This window comes from Coenobita brevimanus, chromosome 93, assembly GCF_032717465.1.
Source record: "Coenobita brevimanus isolate Jiangsu-jjx chromosome 93, ASM3271746v2, whole genome shotgun sequence".
Classification (NCBI taxonomy): Eukaryota; Metazoa; Arthropoda; class Malacostraca; order Decapoda; family Coenobitidae; genus Coenobita; species Coenobita brevimanus.
Genome location: NC_137046.1, coordinates 28337806 through 28358747, shown reverse-complemented (window position 1 = coordinate 28358747; position 20942 = coordinate 28337806). Strand labels below are relative to the sequence as shown.

The 20942-nt window shown below is 42.7% G+C and overlaps 1 protein-coding gene across 1 annotated transcript in view; it reads right to left on the bottom strand.

Annotated features, from left to right (window-relative positions):
• The window catches only part of Wdr81 (WD repeat domain 81), a 523698-nt gene that overhangs the window by 356909 nt on the left and 145847 nt on the right, over positions 1–20942 (bottom strand). The window contains exon 14 of the mRNA XM_080282279.1: positions 1377–1577. Coding sequence (XP_080138405.1) covers positions 1377–1577 — 201 coding nt within the window. The remainder of the gene's footprint in view (positions 1–1376; positions 1578–20942) is intronic.

Here is a 20942-nt window from a genome sequence, read left to right as displayed (position 1 = left end):
TCTGTGTAAATACACTTTTCATAACAAAATGTTGGTTTGGTGTCATTTTAAAGCTGAATAGTTGTACTTTATCGCAGTATGATCAAAAGAGAAAAACAAAGAAAATAAAAAGTCAAAATGATGAGTTGAAGTTAGGTGAAAACCAGAAGTGTTATACCTTGCTGTAGAAAAATATTCAGAAAAAAAAAAACTAATATATATAAAACTGGTTCAAACCACGCAAAACTACAATAAAATATCTTTACAAAGATACACAAATTATGGTTATATCTGCATTTTATTGTGCGGTCTTTTTCTTTGATCGGTAAGTATAAATACACTTTTATGTTACGATATTGGTTGTGGTGTTATTTTGAAACTGAATAGTTGTACTTTATCATAGTATGTTCAAAATAGAAAAACAAAGATGATAAAAAGTAAAAATGACGAGTTGATGTTAGGCGAAAACCAAAAATTTTATATTTTGCCACACAAAAATATTCGGGGAAAAAAAAAAAAAAAAAAACTAATAAAGACATAAATCTGGTTTAAACACTGCAAAACGCACAGAACAAGCTTTCCGTGACATCATGCCCGAGTCTTTTTGTTATGACATGTAAATGCAATTTATGGTGAATATTTTACAAAAGTATCTTAAAATGATGAATAAATTCATCAAAGAAATCTCAGGTTGGATTAGAAATGACACCAGAAAGCATCATTGGAATCTCAAGCTAGGTTAATAGTAAAAAGTATGGTGAAGTACATCTGTTTTACTGTACTCTTTGTCACTATGAGTACCATTGTATTTTTCAGAGCTGCCTCTGATTATCAGAAATTACTCCCAGCATGGCCAGTAAACAGGCAGATTTTATAGGGTGGAAAATGGTGGTTCAATAAATTTAGGCTCTCTTACTGCTCTCCCTCCTTCACATCCTCTGTCTTTCTTGAGGCAACTTTGGGATACAGGAATTTTTCTGGAGACAAGAGATGCATGAACAATGTATACGTGTCGATTACAGGGCATCTATAATGGGCAGGGAGGTCCACACAAAAGGCATATGAAATACCACACCAATGTTGCCATTCAGCATCTGTGAGACTGACTAGGTGATGAGGGAACTTAATCTAGATAGGGTATGGGATACTTAGCTCGCCTGGCACTAACCCACCGAACAATCAAATGACGGGTTTTATTCCAAAATCCATCACTGTAATTGGCAATAAGAGGTATAAAGTCTTTCCTCAGCTCTTTGAAACTGGGATGATTCCTCCCATAACCATTTCTTTTTATGGGGGCTGAAAGTGGCCTGAAGTCTTTTTCTCAAAAAAGCTTCCAAATGAAGGAACACAGTCAAGCTGACAAAAGAATAAATTTCTCAAATTTCTATACCTACCTTAAATATTCCTGGATCCGTGTAGAACTCTGGAATGGCTTCATCGGGGGTCCATGCATAAAGTCGTGCAATGGTGGATGGGTAGTGTTCAGGAACCCACTGTTGACGTACATATCTGGTCAGAAGCTCTTGGGGTGTCACACGAGCCTTGTAAACATAGTAAGTGATCTCACTAAATATTTCTGTCACATGGTGTGCAACCTGGGGAAGAGAAAGACTGATGAAACTAAAAATGATCAGGTCTAGCACATGTTAAATGCCATCTCCACTTCCTGTTGCTGCTTAACCCTCCTTTGTCCAGCTAAGCTGACCCATCAACCACACATAAGCAATAGTTCTGTGCAGCCATCCAACAGGCAGAGTACAGTTCATATAATATGCAGGGATCTAGCACCCTCCTGTGGTAGACTGCCTCACCAGAGTCAGACCAAGTCCTTCCCATGGCAAGATGCTGTGAAATATGAGGTGGTTAGACTCCTAGGTGGATGCAGCAGCTGCTCTACCCAAGGTGCACAGCACCATCATGTGTATGCTCCTTGTCAGCATCAGGGGCTCTAGTATTATTCATTAACTGACAATATACATCACCATCATCATTTTTGCTTTTATGTCTTCTCCATGTCAGATGGGTTCACCTGACTGCACTCTTCCACATTGCTCTGGTCTGTACCAGCTCTTTAGTAATGCCTCAAGGTCTGACATCAGTACTAACCACTTCATCCCATGTCTTCTTTGGCTCACCTTTCTGCCAATGACCCACTAATTAGGTACTTCGACTTCGACACCTTACCCAACACCTCTAGTCCATTCTTTCAACATGCCCAAAATCTCCTTTCTACTTTCTTTCTGATGTTTCCCACTCCCATCTGACTTTCAGCCCTAAGGATATCCCATTATTCAATATTACTACTCATATCCATCATATCACTCATATCTTATTGTTTCAGTCTCACTTTACCCTCCTCTTTTACTCCCCATGTGTCACTGCCATACAGTAAGACACTACTAACACAGATACCAAACATTTTCTCTTCTGTGGGCAAAAGCCAACGAGAACACTTGAGAGGATGGGTGACAATTTTCTGACCTTCCTCCAGTCACTTTTTCAATCCACTTATAAATATACAGGTAACCTTGGCATAACAATGTGGCTATGTTGGGGGGGGAGGGAAAGATCTATTTATTTATCTACAGCCAGATGCCATAATCCCATAAAGGGTGGCCATTTGTATCTAAGTCATCTGCTCTACAGGGAGGGGTAATAACCCTCCACAAAATGCTATACTCAATTTAACACTACATAAGCACGTTATAACAAAGGTTCACTTGCGATAAATTGCTAAGGTCCATAAGCTGGCCCCTAGGGCATACTTTCATTCTAGCAAAGGCCAAAACCAATATAAAGTTCATATTAACCTAGAACATTACACTGTAATGTATCATTTATGAAGACTCTAACATGCTTGCAAACAGTAGCCTTGGTCACCTAATGGTGGTTCTCTCCACACTGTTCTATCTCAGTCCCTTATCCCTGAGGTCACACTCTATGACCCTGTCCCAGGTCTTTTTTGGTCTGCTTCTTGCAACCCTGCCCCTGATATTCAAACTTCTCTCCTTCCAAACTGTTGTGCTCCATCCTCTCAACATGCCCAAGCCATCTCAATCTACCTCTCCTCATCACAACATGAATTCCTCTCAACTCTCTGGCCACAATCCTAGCCCCCCCGGCCTCTATACTGCCACTGTAAACAACTGTAGATAGATTATCACAGTATCATAACGAATGGGTTGAGGTGCCAAAGTGCAGGCAATTTTGACTATGGGAAATGTTTTCAGTAGCATCATGCTTGGCTTCTCTATTAATATATGAGGCAAGCAAATCTTACCACAACTACGCTAAGTGACTTCATTAGTACACCTTCTTAACCCGCTGCGTCCCGTTGACGTATATATACATCCACACGTTTTGTCACTGTCAGTTCCGTTGATGTATATAAACGCGCACCAATTGCAAGGTCCCTAATTTGCACAATTTTCAATTTTCGCGCATGATTTTTGGTACGTATGCATGGGACACCTTCCTCTACAAGATGCCAGGCAGGGACAATGCCTTACCCCGAATGACCTCCACCCACCCCCGCACGCCATTGTCTCGGCAATTCACCTGTTACCAGTGACCTGGCCAGTAAAGACATGTCGTGCCACGGTATGAAATTCAGAGCCACAGTGATTCCCAATTGATGACAATGTGGAGGACAAAGTTTACGTAGCATTCGAGGAAGAAACAGTCAGAAATGATGATCAGGTAATGTCGCCAAAGAAGGTCAGGTATGTCGATGTGTTTGGTGAGTGAAACAATGCTTATACTGCCTATATTACTGTGTGAAAACCAATATACTCTTGTACTACATATAAATTCGTACCAAATAAATACATAAATACCGTTTATTAGTGGTGTGGAATAGTTAACCTCCCATAGAACTCGTTTTCTTTGGAGCCAGCCTGATAGAAAACCCAGTAAGGTAAGGGGTACTGCTACCTGTATCAAGTATTTTAAACCTCAGGTGAGCGATTTCTCTATGAATTTTTGATGTTTCTCACCAAGAGCGGAGATTTGAGCAAAAAAAAAAAAAAAAAAAATCCAAAACCGGTCAGGGTTGGAGGGAGTCAGTGGTGGAAACTTGGTCGGGACGGGGAAGGTTAAAGCAAAGTTCTGGTTTTAAGTTTTTATGCTTTTTTTATTTATTTCACAGGAAGGAGGAGTGTGTATGCTCACTTTGTTTTTAGTACATTTAATTTTAGTATTTTTCTAGCTTCTTTTATTATATATATATATATATATATATATATAGTCAATCCTCGTAAATCGCGGCAATTTGGGTCTGGACCACTGCCATGATTTATGAATTCCGTAATTTATGAATAATAACTCTTGTGAAAAATTAATTTGGGTCTGGACTTTGGCCATCTCGCCCCCACAGCACCCTACCTACACCTATCTAGGCACCATCAAACATGATCATACAAATTTAGGAATATTCAGTGCATGTATTAAGGGATCTCACCTTAATCCTATGACAAAATTGCTTAAGTGAATGAAGTGGGGTGGTAATGGAAAGAACTTAGAACCTCTCAGCACTTGTTCTTCCCAAACTCTTTCACCAACTTTGAAAACTTCTCTCCCCTCTCAACATGACAAATGAGCTCCAAACATTGACTGTACGACAACTGCGGCAGCTTCTTGACGCCATATTGCTTACAGCGCTTCACTGGGGGGTCGGGAGGGGCCATGGCAGGTAGGAGGCGAGGGGAAGTTGCACAAAAAAGGCAGGTAACTCTCGTACTCCACGGCGACGGTCTGTAGTGTGCAGACTGGCGGGACAAGAACAACAACAACAACATGGCAGCATTAGTATGCACATATGCCACCAGGGACGCACGGTGATTGGTGGTTGGGTCGCGATTTTCAGTTTGAATGCCGCGGTTTACGGTTCTCCTCGGAGAAGGCCCACTTGGGTGCCCAGATCTGCGATTTTCATGACTTACAAGGATTGAGTGTATATATATATACATACTGGCGACTGACTGGTTGCTTGGAAATCACAGGCGAATAAGGAATATCAACACCAGGGCTTGTAGGAATATCTTTAATGGTGACGTTTCGCAATATCTCATATCATCATCAGACCTAGAAAAATAATTTATTTTAGCTATGGTAAAAATATTTATGTCTTTGATCAAACTTTGCATTGAAAATAACTAAGAAATATTCTAAGGCAAATGGATATCCTACTTAAGTCATCAAAAAATAAAAACATTCATACACTAAAATGCACAAACCAGTGTAGTGAAAGCAAGAACATTCAGGTAAAATTTCAAGTTAAAGAATACATTGAAACCTTTAAAAACACAGCAGCTGAACAGAAGAACTATTGTCACCGATAGTGGGTTTGTAGAGGTGTGTATAAAGTGTCTCTATGATGGGGAGGTCAGAGCTGTACTGGCTTCTAGCAAGGACTGTGAAGGCGGTTCGCTTGACAGGGTGATCGTGTGTGTGTGAGTGTTGTCTGATGGCACTAAAGGGTGGTTTAGTGACTGGTTTGCCTGTTTGAGCTGATGTACCTAAGTGTTCGTGTATGCATGTTTTTAGATGTCTCTATGTTTTTCCGATATATGACGCCTGGCAGCTATCACACGTATATCTGTAAACAACAGAGGACTCTAGGTGTATGGGTACTTTATCTTTGATTCTGAAGAGAGTACCTATTTTTCTTGTACTAAAAATGACTCTGAACTCTATTTGTGGATATGTGTAGCTGAGTCGTTTGCGTAGCTTGTTTCTCAGGTGAAAACTATGTTTACCTCTGTAATCGAGCTTAAAGCAAATAGTGTGTTTCGGGACAGTTTGAACTTTTTGAGCCACAGGGGTTAGTAACTTGTTAATAGCTTTGCCAATGTAAAGGTCAGAGAAAAATTTAGGGAACCCGTTGTTATAAAGCATATTTCTTATGTACTCTAAGTCCTTATGAAGCTGAAAATAATCTGAACAAATATGGTAGGCTCGGTTAGTCAGAGTTGTTATCAAATTACGTTTATAATTTATTGGTATGAATGAGCTGAATTTTGTACATAATCCCGTGAATGTTGGTTTCCGGTAGACATTGGTAGTAAAAGTGGTACCTGTTCTGGTGATATCTATATCTAAAAATGGAAGCTTCATATCCTTTTCTGTCTCAGCTGTGAATTCTATGTTCGGATGTCTCGAATTAAGGTAGCTTAAAAATCGTGGTATATGATCTGGAGATTTAAAAAGTAAAAAGGTGTCATCTACATACCTCCTATAAAACAATGGCTTAAAATCATCTGGGCAATATTTAATCCAATTCTTCTCATGGAAGCTTAAGAAAATGTTACTTAGTGTTGGGGCAAGGGGGTTTCCCATTGCAACCCCATCAACTTGCCTGTAGGCTTGCTCATTGAATAAAAATATGCAGTCTTTTACAGCTAAATTAAGTAATTTACGCATTTGTTCACTACTAAAACCGGAAACACTGTCATTCTCCTTAAAAAGTTCACTGATGCAAATATCAATATAGTATAACCTCGATATAACGGACTTCAATATAGTGGAATTCGGTTTTATCGGACTCAAGGAGCCAAGTGGATTAAATTCTTATGCGTCAGTAAAAGTCCAATAAAATCAGAAGCAGTCCTCTCTTGGAATAAACGAATAAACAAACAAACGGAGCAAATACCATAACAGCGGTCCCTCCTCTCTCTCTCCTCTTCCTCCCCATCCCCTCTCCCGTGAAAGAGAGAGAGAGAGAGAGAGAGAGAGAGAGAGAGAAAATGAAAATAACTGAAAATGATTGTTAAAATGAGGGTGAAAGAGAGCACACAAGTGAATATGGAATGTTGAAGTCAACAGAGAGAGAGAGAGAGAGAGAGAGGGAGAGAGAGACAGAAATGACAAGTGGTGTCCCCTTGGCATAAACAAATGAGGGAGATAGGCATAACCTTGGTCCCTCCTCCCTCTCTCCTTCTATATATCCTCCCCTTCTCTCTGTCTCCGGGAGAGAGAGGTGAAAGTGAATGAAAAAATGAAGGTTCCTGAAGGCATTGTGAAGGTGAAAGTGAATGTAGTGTGAAAGTGAAGGTGGATGGTGAAACTGAAGGCAAAAGTAAAAGTGAAGGTGAAAGTGAAGTCAAAAGTGAAAGTGAAGGTGGAAGGTGAAAATGAGGGTGAAGGTTAAAGAAAAAGTGAATGTGAAAGTGAAGGAAAAGGTGAAGTCAAAAGTGAAAGTGAAGGTGAAGATGGAAGGTGAGAGTGAGGGTGAAAGTGAATGTGAAAGTAAACATGAATGTGAAAGTGAAGGTGAAGGTGAAAGTGAAGTCAAAAGTGAAAGTGAAGGTGAAAGTGAAGTCAAAAGTGAAAGTGAAGGTGAAAGTGAAGTCAAAAGTGAAAGTGAAGTCAAAAGTGAAAGTGAAGGTGAAAGGTGATAGTGAGGGTGAAAGTGAAGGTGAAAATGAATGAAAATGAAGGTGAAAGTGAAGGTGAAAATGAATGTAAAAGTGAAGATGGTGAAAGTGAGGGTGAAAGTGAAGGTGAAAATGAATGAAAATGAAGGTGAAAGTGAGGGTGAAAATGAATGTAAAAGTGAAGATGAAGGTGAAAGTGAAGGTGAAAGAAAAGTTTAAAGTGAAAGTGAAGGTGAAGGTGTGAGTGAAGGTGGAAGTGAATGTGATAGTAAAAGAAGGAAGGGCAAAAATGAAGGTGAGTGAATAATTGTAAAGGTAAAAGTGAAAATGAGAAAGTAAGGCTGCAAGTGAAGGTGAAAGGGAAATTCAAAATGAGTGATACTGAAAGTGAGTGTGAAGGTGAACGTGAATGTGAAATGAGCATGGAAGAGAATATGAAAGTGACTGTGAATGTCAGAGTGAACTGAAAGTGAAGGTAAAAATGAATGGGAAGGTGAAGATGAAGGTGAATGTCAGAGTGAACTGAAAGTGAAGGTAAAAATGAATGGGAAGGTGAAGATGAAGGTGTCGACGAAGACAAAAATATGTGAAAGTAACCCCTCCAATATCCGGATCAATAGAGCCATCGGTAGGTTCGGATATTGGTTTCGTCCGGATATTGGGCCCCAGCTTATGGACTTGTACTTACGGACCCTAACACAGAGAAACACCTATACAACTCCCTCCGGACATGCATAGCACCTATTTAACACCCAAATCACACCAATAAGGCACATAAATGACTGAAATAAATGCAATAGAAACATAAAATGTGGGTTTAGAAGTATGTTCATACATTAATAAACATTCTGGTACTTATGGACTCTAACCGAACCTAACCTAACCGAACTCTGAAAAACACATTCCTACTGCACATGCATGAGGTAAGTTTAGTATGGAAAGAAGTACAGTATGACACTTTCTGGTAAGTATAGTATGGGAAAAAATACAATATGAAACATTCTGGTCAATATAGTATGGAAAATAGTACAACATGAAACATTTTGGCTACTTACAGCAAGTCCCTGGCCACCTCGATGAATAACCGCCTCCTCTCGGACTCTGACAGTAAGAACGATTTCCTGAAGCACTTGCACTACACTCTTCCTGAAGTCTTGCACTGAACTTAGTCACTAACACACAGAAGTCCGTTCTTTTCACAGTGTTCACTTTAGTCCAAATAATGTTCCATTAAATTTAAGTGTTGCACATTAACTTTTCCCAAGTTTTTTTAAGTTTCCAAAGCCAAAACAAAGAAGGTTAGTTACGTTAAATTTCTTTTCTACTTAGTCTTTTCTCCCAACTTGAAAACCTTAACACAACACACCGTTTTTTTCACTGCACAACACTCAAAATTCCCGTGTGGTCTAGTGGAGAAGTTCTTGCTGTTTATTCACTGTCAGAGCCCGAGAGTATCACTGGCAGGCGTCCAAGGGGTGCATCGGTGGGTAGTGGTGATGGCGTACCGACTACAGAAGACTCTGAAGACAGCCGCAAACTCACGTCGAGCGGTGACTCCACTGTAGCTGATGTGCTGGGCTGTGGCTCGGAGCATGAGGGCCTGTCTTGGGGAGGCAACGGAGTGGAACCAGGGCTTGGCACAGCGGGGGTCACGGGCCTGAAAAAACTGTCAATCATTGACTGACGCAAGGACCGACGATTCTGGAGATTGATGATGCGCTGCCGGAAAGCAAGCACTTCCTCCATGAGTCCCAAGGGCCCCATCTCCCTGTCGCAGTCCGGGTGTTCCAGGTAGTCTAGGACAAACTCTAGATGTTCCCGGAGTGCGCTCAGCTTGGGGATGGCTGGAGTAGTGTCCTGCTGGGCGGAGTCTGCATCATCATCGCCTTCGTCGTCGGAATCTTCAAGTTCGGGACTGACACCAGCAACCGAAGATGCGATCTCGATATCAGACAACGTCTGATACCCAGGATCGCCCTCGTCGTCGTCCAACCACTCACGAACATCGTCCACATCAACATCGTCGCCGTGCGTACGTAGCCGTGCATGGAAGTCATCCACGTCAAACCCTAGGAAATCGTACTCCACATCTGTTCCGAGAAGCAGACGAGACCAACCATTTTCAAGAGTTTTCACAGGGACTTCCTTCCATGCACTAGCCCAGTTGTACAGCGCAGACTTGATGTTGTAGCGGCGAAGGTTTTCCAAAGTCCGCTTGCCTCGAGTGTCACGTCCTTCCCTGCGCTCGTCCTCGTCCTCGAGAACCACCATCACCTCGTCCAGGAACTTCCGACGGTACAGGCGCTTTGTTGCCACGATCACTCCTTGGTCCATTGGCTGAATGAGAGCAGTCGTATTAGGTGGCAGAAACATGCACCTAATACGGCCATTCTCAGCAACCAAGTCCTTGTCGCACGGGTGGGCAGGTGCATTGTCGAGGAGAAGGAGAGCCTTTACCTGGTCGCGAGGAATTCCCAGTGTCTTCGTCTGGTAATGTATGACCTCCTTGATGAAGTGATGGTGAAACCAGTCTTTAAAAATCACAGCTGTGAACCATGCTTTCAAAGAATGGTACCATACGACAGGAAGGACATCCATCACCCCAAGAAGGCACCGAGGCTGCTTTGCACGGCCAACAATAACGGGCTTAAGCCGGTGCATGCCGTTAGCATTGGCACAACACAAAGCAGATATCCGTTCCTTAGAAAGCTTGCGGCCAGGTACACGCTTCTCCGTCTCATCGGCGAGAGTGTTCGTTGGCACCGAGCGATAGAATAGGCCAGTTTCGTCAGCGTTATAGACTTGACCGAGAGTGAGGCCCTCCCTGTCGATCAAGCCTTTCACCTTGTGCCGAAACTCGTCCACTCCATCCTCGTTAGCGTCCAATGCTTCGCCATGTGCTTTACGGTTAGTAAGGCCATGTCGTAACTTGAACGCGAAGAGCCAACCCTCGGATGCCTTGAAGTCAAGGGCGTCGTGAAGCCTTGCAAACTTCTCAGCAGCAGCCTTCAGCTCCGTTCCACGTACCATCACACCAGCTGCACGTTGCTGTCGATACCAAATCAACGTGGAGCGGTCGATCTCTGCATACTTGGGGGTAAACATAACCTTCCTCTCCACGTTGCGTTTGCTTCTCGACGAGAAGTCAGCCGTGTACTGCATGAGCTTGTCTCGGGAACGCTTGATATCGAACAAAGTCGACCGGGCCAGGTTGAACTCGCGGAGAATGCGAGAGGAAGACCAACCCGCATCAACCTTCTCCAATATCTCCCGTTTCTTCTCCAGAGTCAACACCACTCTCTTCCTTTTCTCAGGAGGCGGGGCCATCATCACACACACTAAGAGTATGGCAGAGAGCAGCAGGAGGCCTTGCAGCAAGTACGGCACCACCACAAAAGCGAGCACGTGGGCAGCCATGGCGAACAGCGCAGGTCTTGTCGCGGTGAGAGACAGGCGGGAAGTGGGGAGGATGCAGCGGCGCTCTATCGGACATCGGAGGAATGACGAACCAAAACAATGCTCTCACGCGGCGCGCGCGGCAAGTTCAAATTACGGACAGCAAAAAATCGATTTTTTTTCCAATTTTTTTGGATTTTCGGACCATTTTGGGAATGTTTGATCCCAGGACGATAAGGTTCGGTTAGTGGGGATGTTCAGTTATTGGGCGTCCGGATATTAGAGTGATTACTGTAAAATAGAAGTGCCCAGTGCGGAGAGAGAGAGAGAGAGAGAGAGAGAGAGAGAGAGAGAGAGAGAGAATAAATGCATGAATGACAAGCAAGCCTCTGTGCATAATAAAAGGAGGAGGACGTCGAAGGGGGCAGTCCTGATGTCCCTTTTATCGGACTTTCGTTTTTTTCGGACTGGCTTGGGCCCCAATTAGTCTGATATAGTGAGGTTTTACTGTAGTCTCATTTAGTGGGATATTGGTAAATAGAGATGTAATATCAAAACTGGCCATAACACAACTGTCAATGTTTAAAGCTGTTATTTCCTTAACAAAAGAAAAGGAGTCGCTGCAAGTGTACTGGTTAGTGGAAATGGGGCTCAAAACTGGTACCAAATATTTAGCGATGTTGTAATTATAGGTTCCTATGGCGGATAAAACTGGTCGTAGAGGACATCCTACCTTGTGGACTTTGGGGAGCACGTACATTATACCTGGCTGTGAACCACTCGGTCATAGGTGTGAGAAAACTTCGTTACTCAAAATCCCTTCCTCTACCATCTTTGTGAGTAATCTGTTGGCCTTGTACTCTGACTTTAGTATTAATTTAAAAATGTCATCATTTACTCTAGTAAATTAATTGCATCTTGCAGAGTATTCAGCATTTTCTGAACATAATATTTCCTATCCAAAATAACTACACCATTCCCTTTATCCGGTTTGACAATTGTTAATGAAGAATCAAGACTAAGATTTTTTAAGGCTAAGTATTCATATTTACTGAGGCATTCAAATTTGTGACGTGAATCTTGTGAATAAAATTATTCAAATGCTAAATGGCGGATGGAGTTTTTAAAATAGTCCGTCCCTCTCTTCTCTGGGTTGTAATATTCATGGTATGAAAGTTTCTTATGTAATTTTTCAAACTCAAGGAAATGATTCACAAATTTTGGTTTACGTGGCGTAATGGAAAATTTAAGTCCATTAGACAGAGCAGACTTTTCAACTGGGGAAAGAACTCTACTTGAGAAATTAGAGACTACATTGTCTACAGGCAGACTGGCATGAAAATCTGCTATTAACCCTTTAACCGCTGGTGTCATCCCAGAATGACATTGCAAAAACTGGACCAAACCGCGGGTGTCATTCTCAAATGTTTGTGAATATTTTGAATACCGCGCGTTTTTTCCGTGCGCCAATTGTTTCAAGGGAGAGTAGCTATTAAGTTCTTTCACTCCAGCCGACCCCCACCTCCCTCCTCCCACCCCCCGGTCCCCCCACCCCACCCGACCAAACACACATCAGTATCTGTCCAGCTGTGTGAGTGACAACACCGCTGATGTGGCAGTGAAGTGCGGGCAATTACAGTGCCTTTTACCTGCCTCAGTGAACACAAATGGGTGTTTATCGTATGTGCAGTGTTCATATATGTTTATAGTATTATTATCAGAATGAGGTTGGCATTTGGTAATGGTGTGTGAGCGAAAAATAGTGATTACAACACCGCTGATGTGGCAGTGAAGTGCGGGCAATTACAGTGCCTTTTACCTGCCTCAGTGAACACAGAGTGGGTGTTTATCATATGTGCAGTGTTCATATATGTTTATAGTATTATTATCAGAATGAGGTTGGCATTTGGTAATGGTGTGTGAGCGAAAAATCATGATTACAACACCGCTGATGTGGCAGTGAAGTGCGGGCAATTACAGTGCCTTTTACCTGCCTCAGTGAACACAGAGTGGGTGTTTATCGTATGTGCAGTGTTCATATACAGTAATCCCTCTAACATCCGAACGCCCAATATCCAAACATCCCCACTAACCGGACATCCTCCTGGGATCCAATATTCCCAAAATGGGCCAAAAACCGCAAAAAATTCGAAAAAAATCTGACTTTTTTTCCCTCCCATAATTTGAAATTCTCGCCTGGCGCCGAACAGCTGTTACACCATGGTCCCTTCACCCCTTCCTTCCTCCCCCTCTCCCCTCCCCTGCCAGGTTGCCATTTGGTATTTTTCATTACCAAGTGTGGGCCAATTTGGTAATGAAAAATTTGTTTGGTAATGCATTAGAATAATGCATTACCAAATGGATTTTTCACATGTATGAGGATACACAGGATGGAGATGGTGGATTGTTTGCTCTCTCTGATTAATCTGCTACCCTACATAGTGTGAAAATAATCAACATGGTGTTAGTTATAAGGAGAGTGATTTCATGTACAGTACAATCCCAGCTATCCGGTATCCAGACAAACGGAATACTCAGAATAACGGGAAAATTCAAGGGCTGGTAAAAATGTCAGTAAGTTATAACTGTGCGCCAGTTTGAATGGACCGCCAAACCACCGTTTGATTGTGTCACGCGAGGCTGGGTGAAGTCAGACAAAGCGAGATGAAGGCATTTCCGGCTAATGTAAATCCCTAGCAAATCCTCTTAACCATCCCTCCTCTCCCCCTCTTTCCCCTACTTGAATTCAGTCATCCTCCACACCCTACAAAAATCACCAGTCTGCGTTTTGCCACCAGACAGTACACAAGCTCTCTTGCTATTGTGTTCCTCTGATAGACGGTAATTTATACACTCCAAAATGCCTAAAGTGCAAACTAAACATAAGCGTATCGTGCTTACCTTGAAACAGAAGCTGGACATACGCTACAGACTTGAAAAAGGCGAATATTGTAAAACACTAATGGCTGAATATAAATGTTAATAGGAATGAAAGTTTACTTTGTTGGAAGAAAAATAAATAAATAATATGCCTGCATTTCATACGTACATCATTTATTTTATTTTCTGCAAAACAGCTGAGTGGCGGGTGAGGGGTGGAGTGATGGAGATCAGGTGGGGAAGAAGAACAGTCGGAAACGTAAACAAACTCACGTGGGGGCACAGGTGTCATGATAATTCTACAGTGCAGTCTTAACACATCATCAGTTCACTAATAAATGTTCAAGCTTTTATTTCTTTATTTTATTTTTCAATTTTTATGAGTACTGTACATATAATGAATACAGTAATTCGGTAAACAATGGACTGGTGCAAAATGCAGTACTGCAAATTGCTAGACATTGCACACGTGCGTTATGACCATGGTGTGTGTTTACAAGGCAGTTTTTCAGGCGGAATCTCTTAGTGTAACCCCTAATGTGACTGGTGAGTACCTGAACTGTATTTACTGCTGTGATAGCCTTTGTATAGATTTGACTTGAAAATCAGAAATACGGGAAAAATCTGTAACCGGGAAGGTAAATTCCCCAAGCCACCCGGTTAACTGGGATTGTACTGTATTTCCACTTGTATATATAATTAGTGAAGAATATATGCTAGCTTTACGAATTTGGTAATGAAAAGTTATATTTGACAATGAAAGTTGAGGAGATTGGTAATGTGGCTGTTGCGATCTGGCAACTCTGTTACCCCACCATCATCAACAGTCACAGCTTAACTCCGATGGAGAGCAGATACTCATAACAGTGCAAGCCACAGGTGCTTGTTTTTTGTGAATAAACAGTGAATAAACTGCAATACCTTGCCACTAGAACACACAGGAATTTACAGTGTTGTGCAGTGTTAAGAAATTAGAGTTTAGAGTGCAGAGGATTAACTGTGGACTGCAAACTGGCGGTTCAAACCAGTCCAGAAGCCAGGGACTTGTAAGTACCCAGAATGTTTAATATTGTATAAACTCACCTCTAAAACCTCATTTTATGGTTCTTTTGCATTTATTTCAGTCTTTTATGTCCCTTATTGGTGTGATTTGGGTCTTAAATAGGTGCAATGCATGTCCAGAGGGAGTTGTATAGGTGTTTTTCAGAGTTAGGGTCCATAAGTACAAGTCCATAAGCTGGGGCCCAATATCCGGACAGGACCACTATCCGGACCTGCCTATGGCTCTATTATGTCGGATATTGGAGGGATTACTGTATATTTATAGTATTATTATCAGAATGAGGTTGGCATTTGGTAATGGTGTGTGAGCGAAGGTAATGGTGTGTGAGCGAAAAATAGTGATTTTAAATCGCTCACTTCTAATGGCACTGCCCATCCAGTGATAGTCAACGAAATCATGAAACCTACATCACTGCAAAGCCGAAGGTTAGTACTTTCTAATGGTACCTTATTTTTCACTCTAGATTTATTCTGTGCAGAGTTATAAAAGTTTAAAGTTTGTTTACATTTTGGCTGGAACCCACGCGGGAGAGGCCAGTCGGGGCAAAACAATGCCTGCGGTTAAAGAGTTAACAAGTTACTAACCCCTGTGGCTCAAAAAGTTCAAACTGTCCTGAAACACACCACTTACTTTAAGCTCGATTACAGAGGTAAACATAGTTTTCCCCTGAGAAACAAGCTATGCAAACTACTCAGCTACACATTTCCACAAATAGAGTTCAGAGTCATTTTTAGTACGAGAAAAATAGGTACTCTCTTCAGAATCAAAGATAAAGTACCCATACACCTAGAGTCCTCTGTTGTTTACAGATATACGTGTGATAGCTGCCAGGCGTCATATATCAGAAAAAAAAAGACATCTAAAAACACGCATACACGAACACTTAGGTACATCAGCTCGAACAGGCAAACCAGTCACTAAACCACCCTTTAGTGCCATCAGACAACACTCACACACACACGATCACCCTGTCAAGCGAACCTCCTTCACAGTCCTTGCTAGAAGCCAGTACAGCTCTGACCTCCCCATCATGGAGACACTTTATACACACCTCTACAAACCCACTATCGGTGACAATAGTTCTTCTGTTCAACTGCTGTGTTTTTAAAGGTTTCAATGTATTCTTATCTTGAAATTTTACCTGAATGTTCTTGCTTTCACTACACTGGTTTGTGCATTTTAGTGTATGAATGTTTTTATTTTTTGATGACTTAAGTAGGATACCCATTTGCCTTAGAATATTTCTTAGTTATTTTCAATACAAAGTTTGATCAAAGACATAAATATTTTTACCATAGCTAAAATAAATTATTATTCTAGGTCTGATGATGCAATGAGATATTGCGAAACGTCACCATTAATGATGTTCCTACAAGCCCTGGTGTTGACATTCCTTATATATATATATATATATATATATATTAAGCCCTTTAAGACCTAGATGCTCAAGTCCCGGACATTTTGGGCTTGGGTTCAAAAATGGCCAAAAAACGTCAAAATGCAAAAAAAATACAGACGTGTTCATCCCTACTCTAAATTTGCCACACGGTGATGAACAGCTATTTTTTGGCACACAGTTCCGGCAACATCTGCTACAGCACTCCTGCATACTCCCCATTTCCTGCCTACCTACGATTGTGACTGCACGCTTGTCGCCATGGCTGCCCACATGCTCGCTTTTGTGGTGGACAGTGAATAAACTGCAATACCTCGCCACTAGACCACATGGGACTTTACAATATTGTGTAGTTTTAAGAAATTAGAATTCAGAGTGCAAAATATTAAGTGCAGAGTGCAACCCTGGCATGTTGCAACTGGTGTGGCACAAGTAAGAACTGAATGCGCAGTGTTAAACAATTATAATTCACAGTGCAAGGGATTATGTGCAGTGCAACACTGGATTACTGTCTGTGCTTCAAGTGCATCTTCACTGCTGTCAGAGCCATAGAGGAGGCGAGTTAATCTTTGCAACGGTCACGGACGTGTTGTAAGTACCCTGTACACTGATAAATATTTTCCATATTCACTTTCAATTTCTCATTCTCTGGTTCCTTTTCATTTATTTTATGGCTTTTGTCCCCTATCTGTGTGAACTGGGTCTTAAATAGGTGCTGTGCATGTCCGGTAGGAAGTTATTTAGGTGACTTTCAGAGTCAGGTTGGGTTGAGGTCTATAAGTACCTGTCCAGGGGCATTTTTCCCAAGTCCCGGACATGCTTTGGCTCTATTATGTCAGAGTTTGGAGAGATTACTGTATAGTGTGTTTATATATATATATATATATATATATATATATATATATATATATATATACATTTATATTATATGTATCTCCATCCATCATCCAATCCTATATTGCCCCATGAGGAGCGTAGGAGCCCGGGGCTAGGCAAGTTGGTCCTGACATTTAAAGATGAGAGTGACCAGCCTCACTCCTCCCTGAGTGGCATTACATGGGCAATAAACCCCAACCATCCCTTGGATATAAACTTTCACCGGTTCAATCCGATTGGAGTGCCGTAATTACCCACTAAACCACTAGGCGCCAAAATTTGGTTATATGGTTACCACCCAGCATAATAAATGGTTTCCTGGTGTACAGGAAACCATCTGGCTTGTCACTCAGTCCAGAGTTACCCACAGGTAGAAGAAAGAGGAAAGAATGAAGGAAAGAAAGACAGAAGAGTGAGTGTAAAGAAAGACAGAAGAGGGAGTGTAAAGTCACCCGTAGGCAGAAGGACGAGAAGAGAATGAAGGAAAGAAGGGGATGGAAGGAATGAAGGATGGAGGAGAGGAAAGGGCAGACACCTGAGAGCAGCACAGATATATATACTGTGTATATATATATATATATATATATATATATATATATACTGTATATACAGGTGGTCCCCTATTTATGATCGGGTTACGTTCCGAGAAACTGATCGTAAGTGGAATTTATCATAAGTTGAAAATGCACTTAATACACCTAAACAGCTGAACATTATAGCCTAGCCAAGCCTACCTTAAACATGCTTGGAACACTTACATTTGCCTACAGTTGGGCAAAATCATTAACACAAAGCCTATTTTACAAAAGTATCGCATATCTCGAGTAATGATTGAATACTGTACTGAGATCATCGACAGCGAAAGTCCAAGTTCACATGTGATGGTCATTATGGGCTCGGTCCTGGTCATTTTGGCCATAAGTCATTTAAGCCATAAGGTCCAAATAGGTTACATCATGTTACCGTATGTTATGTTACGTTGTTTAGGCCCTTAGGCGATTCAGCCATTTGCCAGTTTGGACGTTATGGCCAAAATGACCTACAATCAAAACGACCAGAACCCTACAGGCTTGCCGTCTTCATGGTGGGCAATCATCTTGAGTTTCATCTCAAGAGTAATTGCCTTCCTCTTCTTCTTCTCACCAATAGCATGAGAGACAGATGGGCATTTCACAGACATGATGGATGCACAAAACACAACGGAGATTCTGGGGGGTATCCAAAAAAACGATGGCAACACAGAACACTGCAGAGCATCAGAGCATCAACTGTTTACGCTAGTGACTGCCTGGGATGAATAGGACTTGACTCACTGCCGCTGCCCAGTATCACATGAGACTATCGTAACACATATCGCTAGCCCGGGAAAATAGCAAAATTCAGATTTCAAGTATGGTTTCTACTACTGTAAAGTCGAAACATCGTTAGTCGACCATTTGTAAAATGGGGACTGCCTGTAAATAAATACTGGGTCTGTTCAGAAAGTATCTGACCTAAGACTAAAAAAAAAAAAATAGCTAACCTGTTGAGCTACAACACTAATCCCCTTCAAAGTAGGCCCCTTCTGACTTGACACACGTAGCCAAGCATTCTTTCCACTGCCTGAAACGTTTTTCAAAGCTGATTTTGGTATCTCCTGTAGGTGCTTCATCGCATTTGTCATGATCTCCTCTCTCGCGTGAATGTTGCTCAAGACATGATGGAGTGTGCAAACTGTGACCCAGACTTTCTGAAGACTGTTATCACTGGAGATGAAAATTGGGTGTTAAGGTATGACCCAGAAACCAAAGCACAGTCATCCCAGTGGAAGCCTGCAGGGTTGCCTCGGCCAAACAAAGCACGATAGGTCCACAGCAAGGTGGAATGCCCTTGCATGAGTTCTGGTCCAGCAGCTGTGGTGACAACACCTCCCCAGTGATGGCCACCATATCTGCCTTAACCTACGACCCTTTGACGGGGCATCCAATGGCAGTGTCCAAGCACCATGAGCCCAGACCATCATGGGGATGGTGAAATGGTACAACGTGAAGGTGGGGTACAGATTCACCCAGCGCCGGGACACTGGTGCTGATATATTCATGCACCGCCTTGGGACCATTGCTTCCAATTCATGTTGCCTCCAGTGCTCGTCAGGCGAGGGCAAGACAGTTGTATTTCATCTCCATCAGACACTGAAGGGTCCTGAGACCAGGGATGTCACTGGGCTGGGGGGCGTGGTTGTGCAGGGCTCGGCCCATGCACAGCGTTGCTCCACGGCCCAGAGGCACTGGCCTCAAGATCCTTGGTGTGCTTGGGAGACTGATACAGTCGTTGTAATGTGCAATGCGAAAGCAAAGGCATTCTATGACGGTGACAAGGCTGTGCTGCTCGTCCTCCTTCCACAAATCTTTGAGGAGAATTAACTGTCACTCCCTGCCATCCCTCAGAGCTTCGTCTGTGATGAACGTTTTGAACCTCGTCGGGAGCGCCGGGCCCGGTTGCTGCGGTCAGTCCTGCCCCGCACAACACCGCGGAAATGGCTGCAGCTGGATGGCCCTCTCAACGGGGTGACAGCCACCACCACTGCCGCCACCACTGTTGATGACCCGACACCAGAAATGGACATCTGACTGACCACCGGAAATGGACATCTGACAGCGGAAGGTGGACCTCCACCCTCTGCTGTCAGCAGCCGAGGGGGGACGGGTTTCACATGTCCCTTTGATCCATCAGGAGGATCCTCCTTCACCACCACCCCTTGCTACTGACCAACTGGATGACAAGCCTACCACACAGCACTTCTCTACCACCACCTAAGAAGCAGCAGAGTAAACAGAAGGGCTCACGCCTGCCCCATACCCTTGACCAACACCGTGGTCTCACCATCTGCTCCCGTCGATCCCACCACTGACCTTGAGCCGGCGGCTGCTCTACCCACCGCCGTCGACATCAACCAGTTCCTCGAGCTTCATGCTAACGATATAGACAGTGATGCGATACAGTGCTTACGGCGCTCTGGCCTGTTAATGATGGAGGACTTAAAGCTGTACAACAGTGTCTCCAACCCATAACTAACCTTCTCTGTTGGGCTAACAATAGCTTCCCCTCAGTATATTCTCCTCTACTCCAACAGGCTTTTGTTTGCCTGAGTCCACACTATGTTCATAGGTGGATAATTGTAAGAAGAAGAAGAAGCCCTCACATGCTGACACTTTTTTTTCGACTACTGTGGTCTTGTGCATCACGAATATGTGCCAGAAGGTCAGACTGTCAAAAAGCATTACTACCTTGACGTCATCTGTTGTCTTCATGACAGTTTGGCAGAAGAGACCAGACCTCCATAAAATGGCAAGATGGAAGTTGCATCATGACAATGCCCCTGCTCATTCTTCTCAACTGATTCAGGAATTTTTGGCCATGCACAACATCCTGCATGTCTGACATGCAGAGGGTCAGTGCCCCTCCCCAGAAAACAATTAACTGAAAATATGAACAAGAAGCCTCGGACCAGGACTGACCAACAGGTGACGACTAAGGATTGAATGAAGGACATGGTACGGATTGCAATATGGAATGTAAGGCGTGAAAATGATGAGGTGAAAGAGAGAGAGATTGTCCAGGTGCTTCACAGTGCAAAAGTGGATGTATGTGGAATAACTGAAACTAAATGGAGAGGTGAGAATGTGAAAGAATGGGACTATGGATGGGGTATTTGTGCAGGAGTGGGTGAGAATGAGAGGGCAAAAGAATGAGTGTGTATTGTTGTATGCAAAAGATGGAAGGAGAATATAAGAGAGTCTGGATCAGTTGGCTCAAGAATTGAGTGGGTATGATGGAAAGTTGGACTACAAATGTGAGCAACTGTGTGTGTGTGTACATGCCAACATTAGATCATGATAGCAGAGTGAAAGAAGAGTTCTGGATAAATGTGGAAGCATGCATAGAAAAGGTTGAAAGGAATGAGAGCGTTTTTTATTGGAGATATGAATGGAAAAGT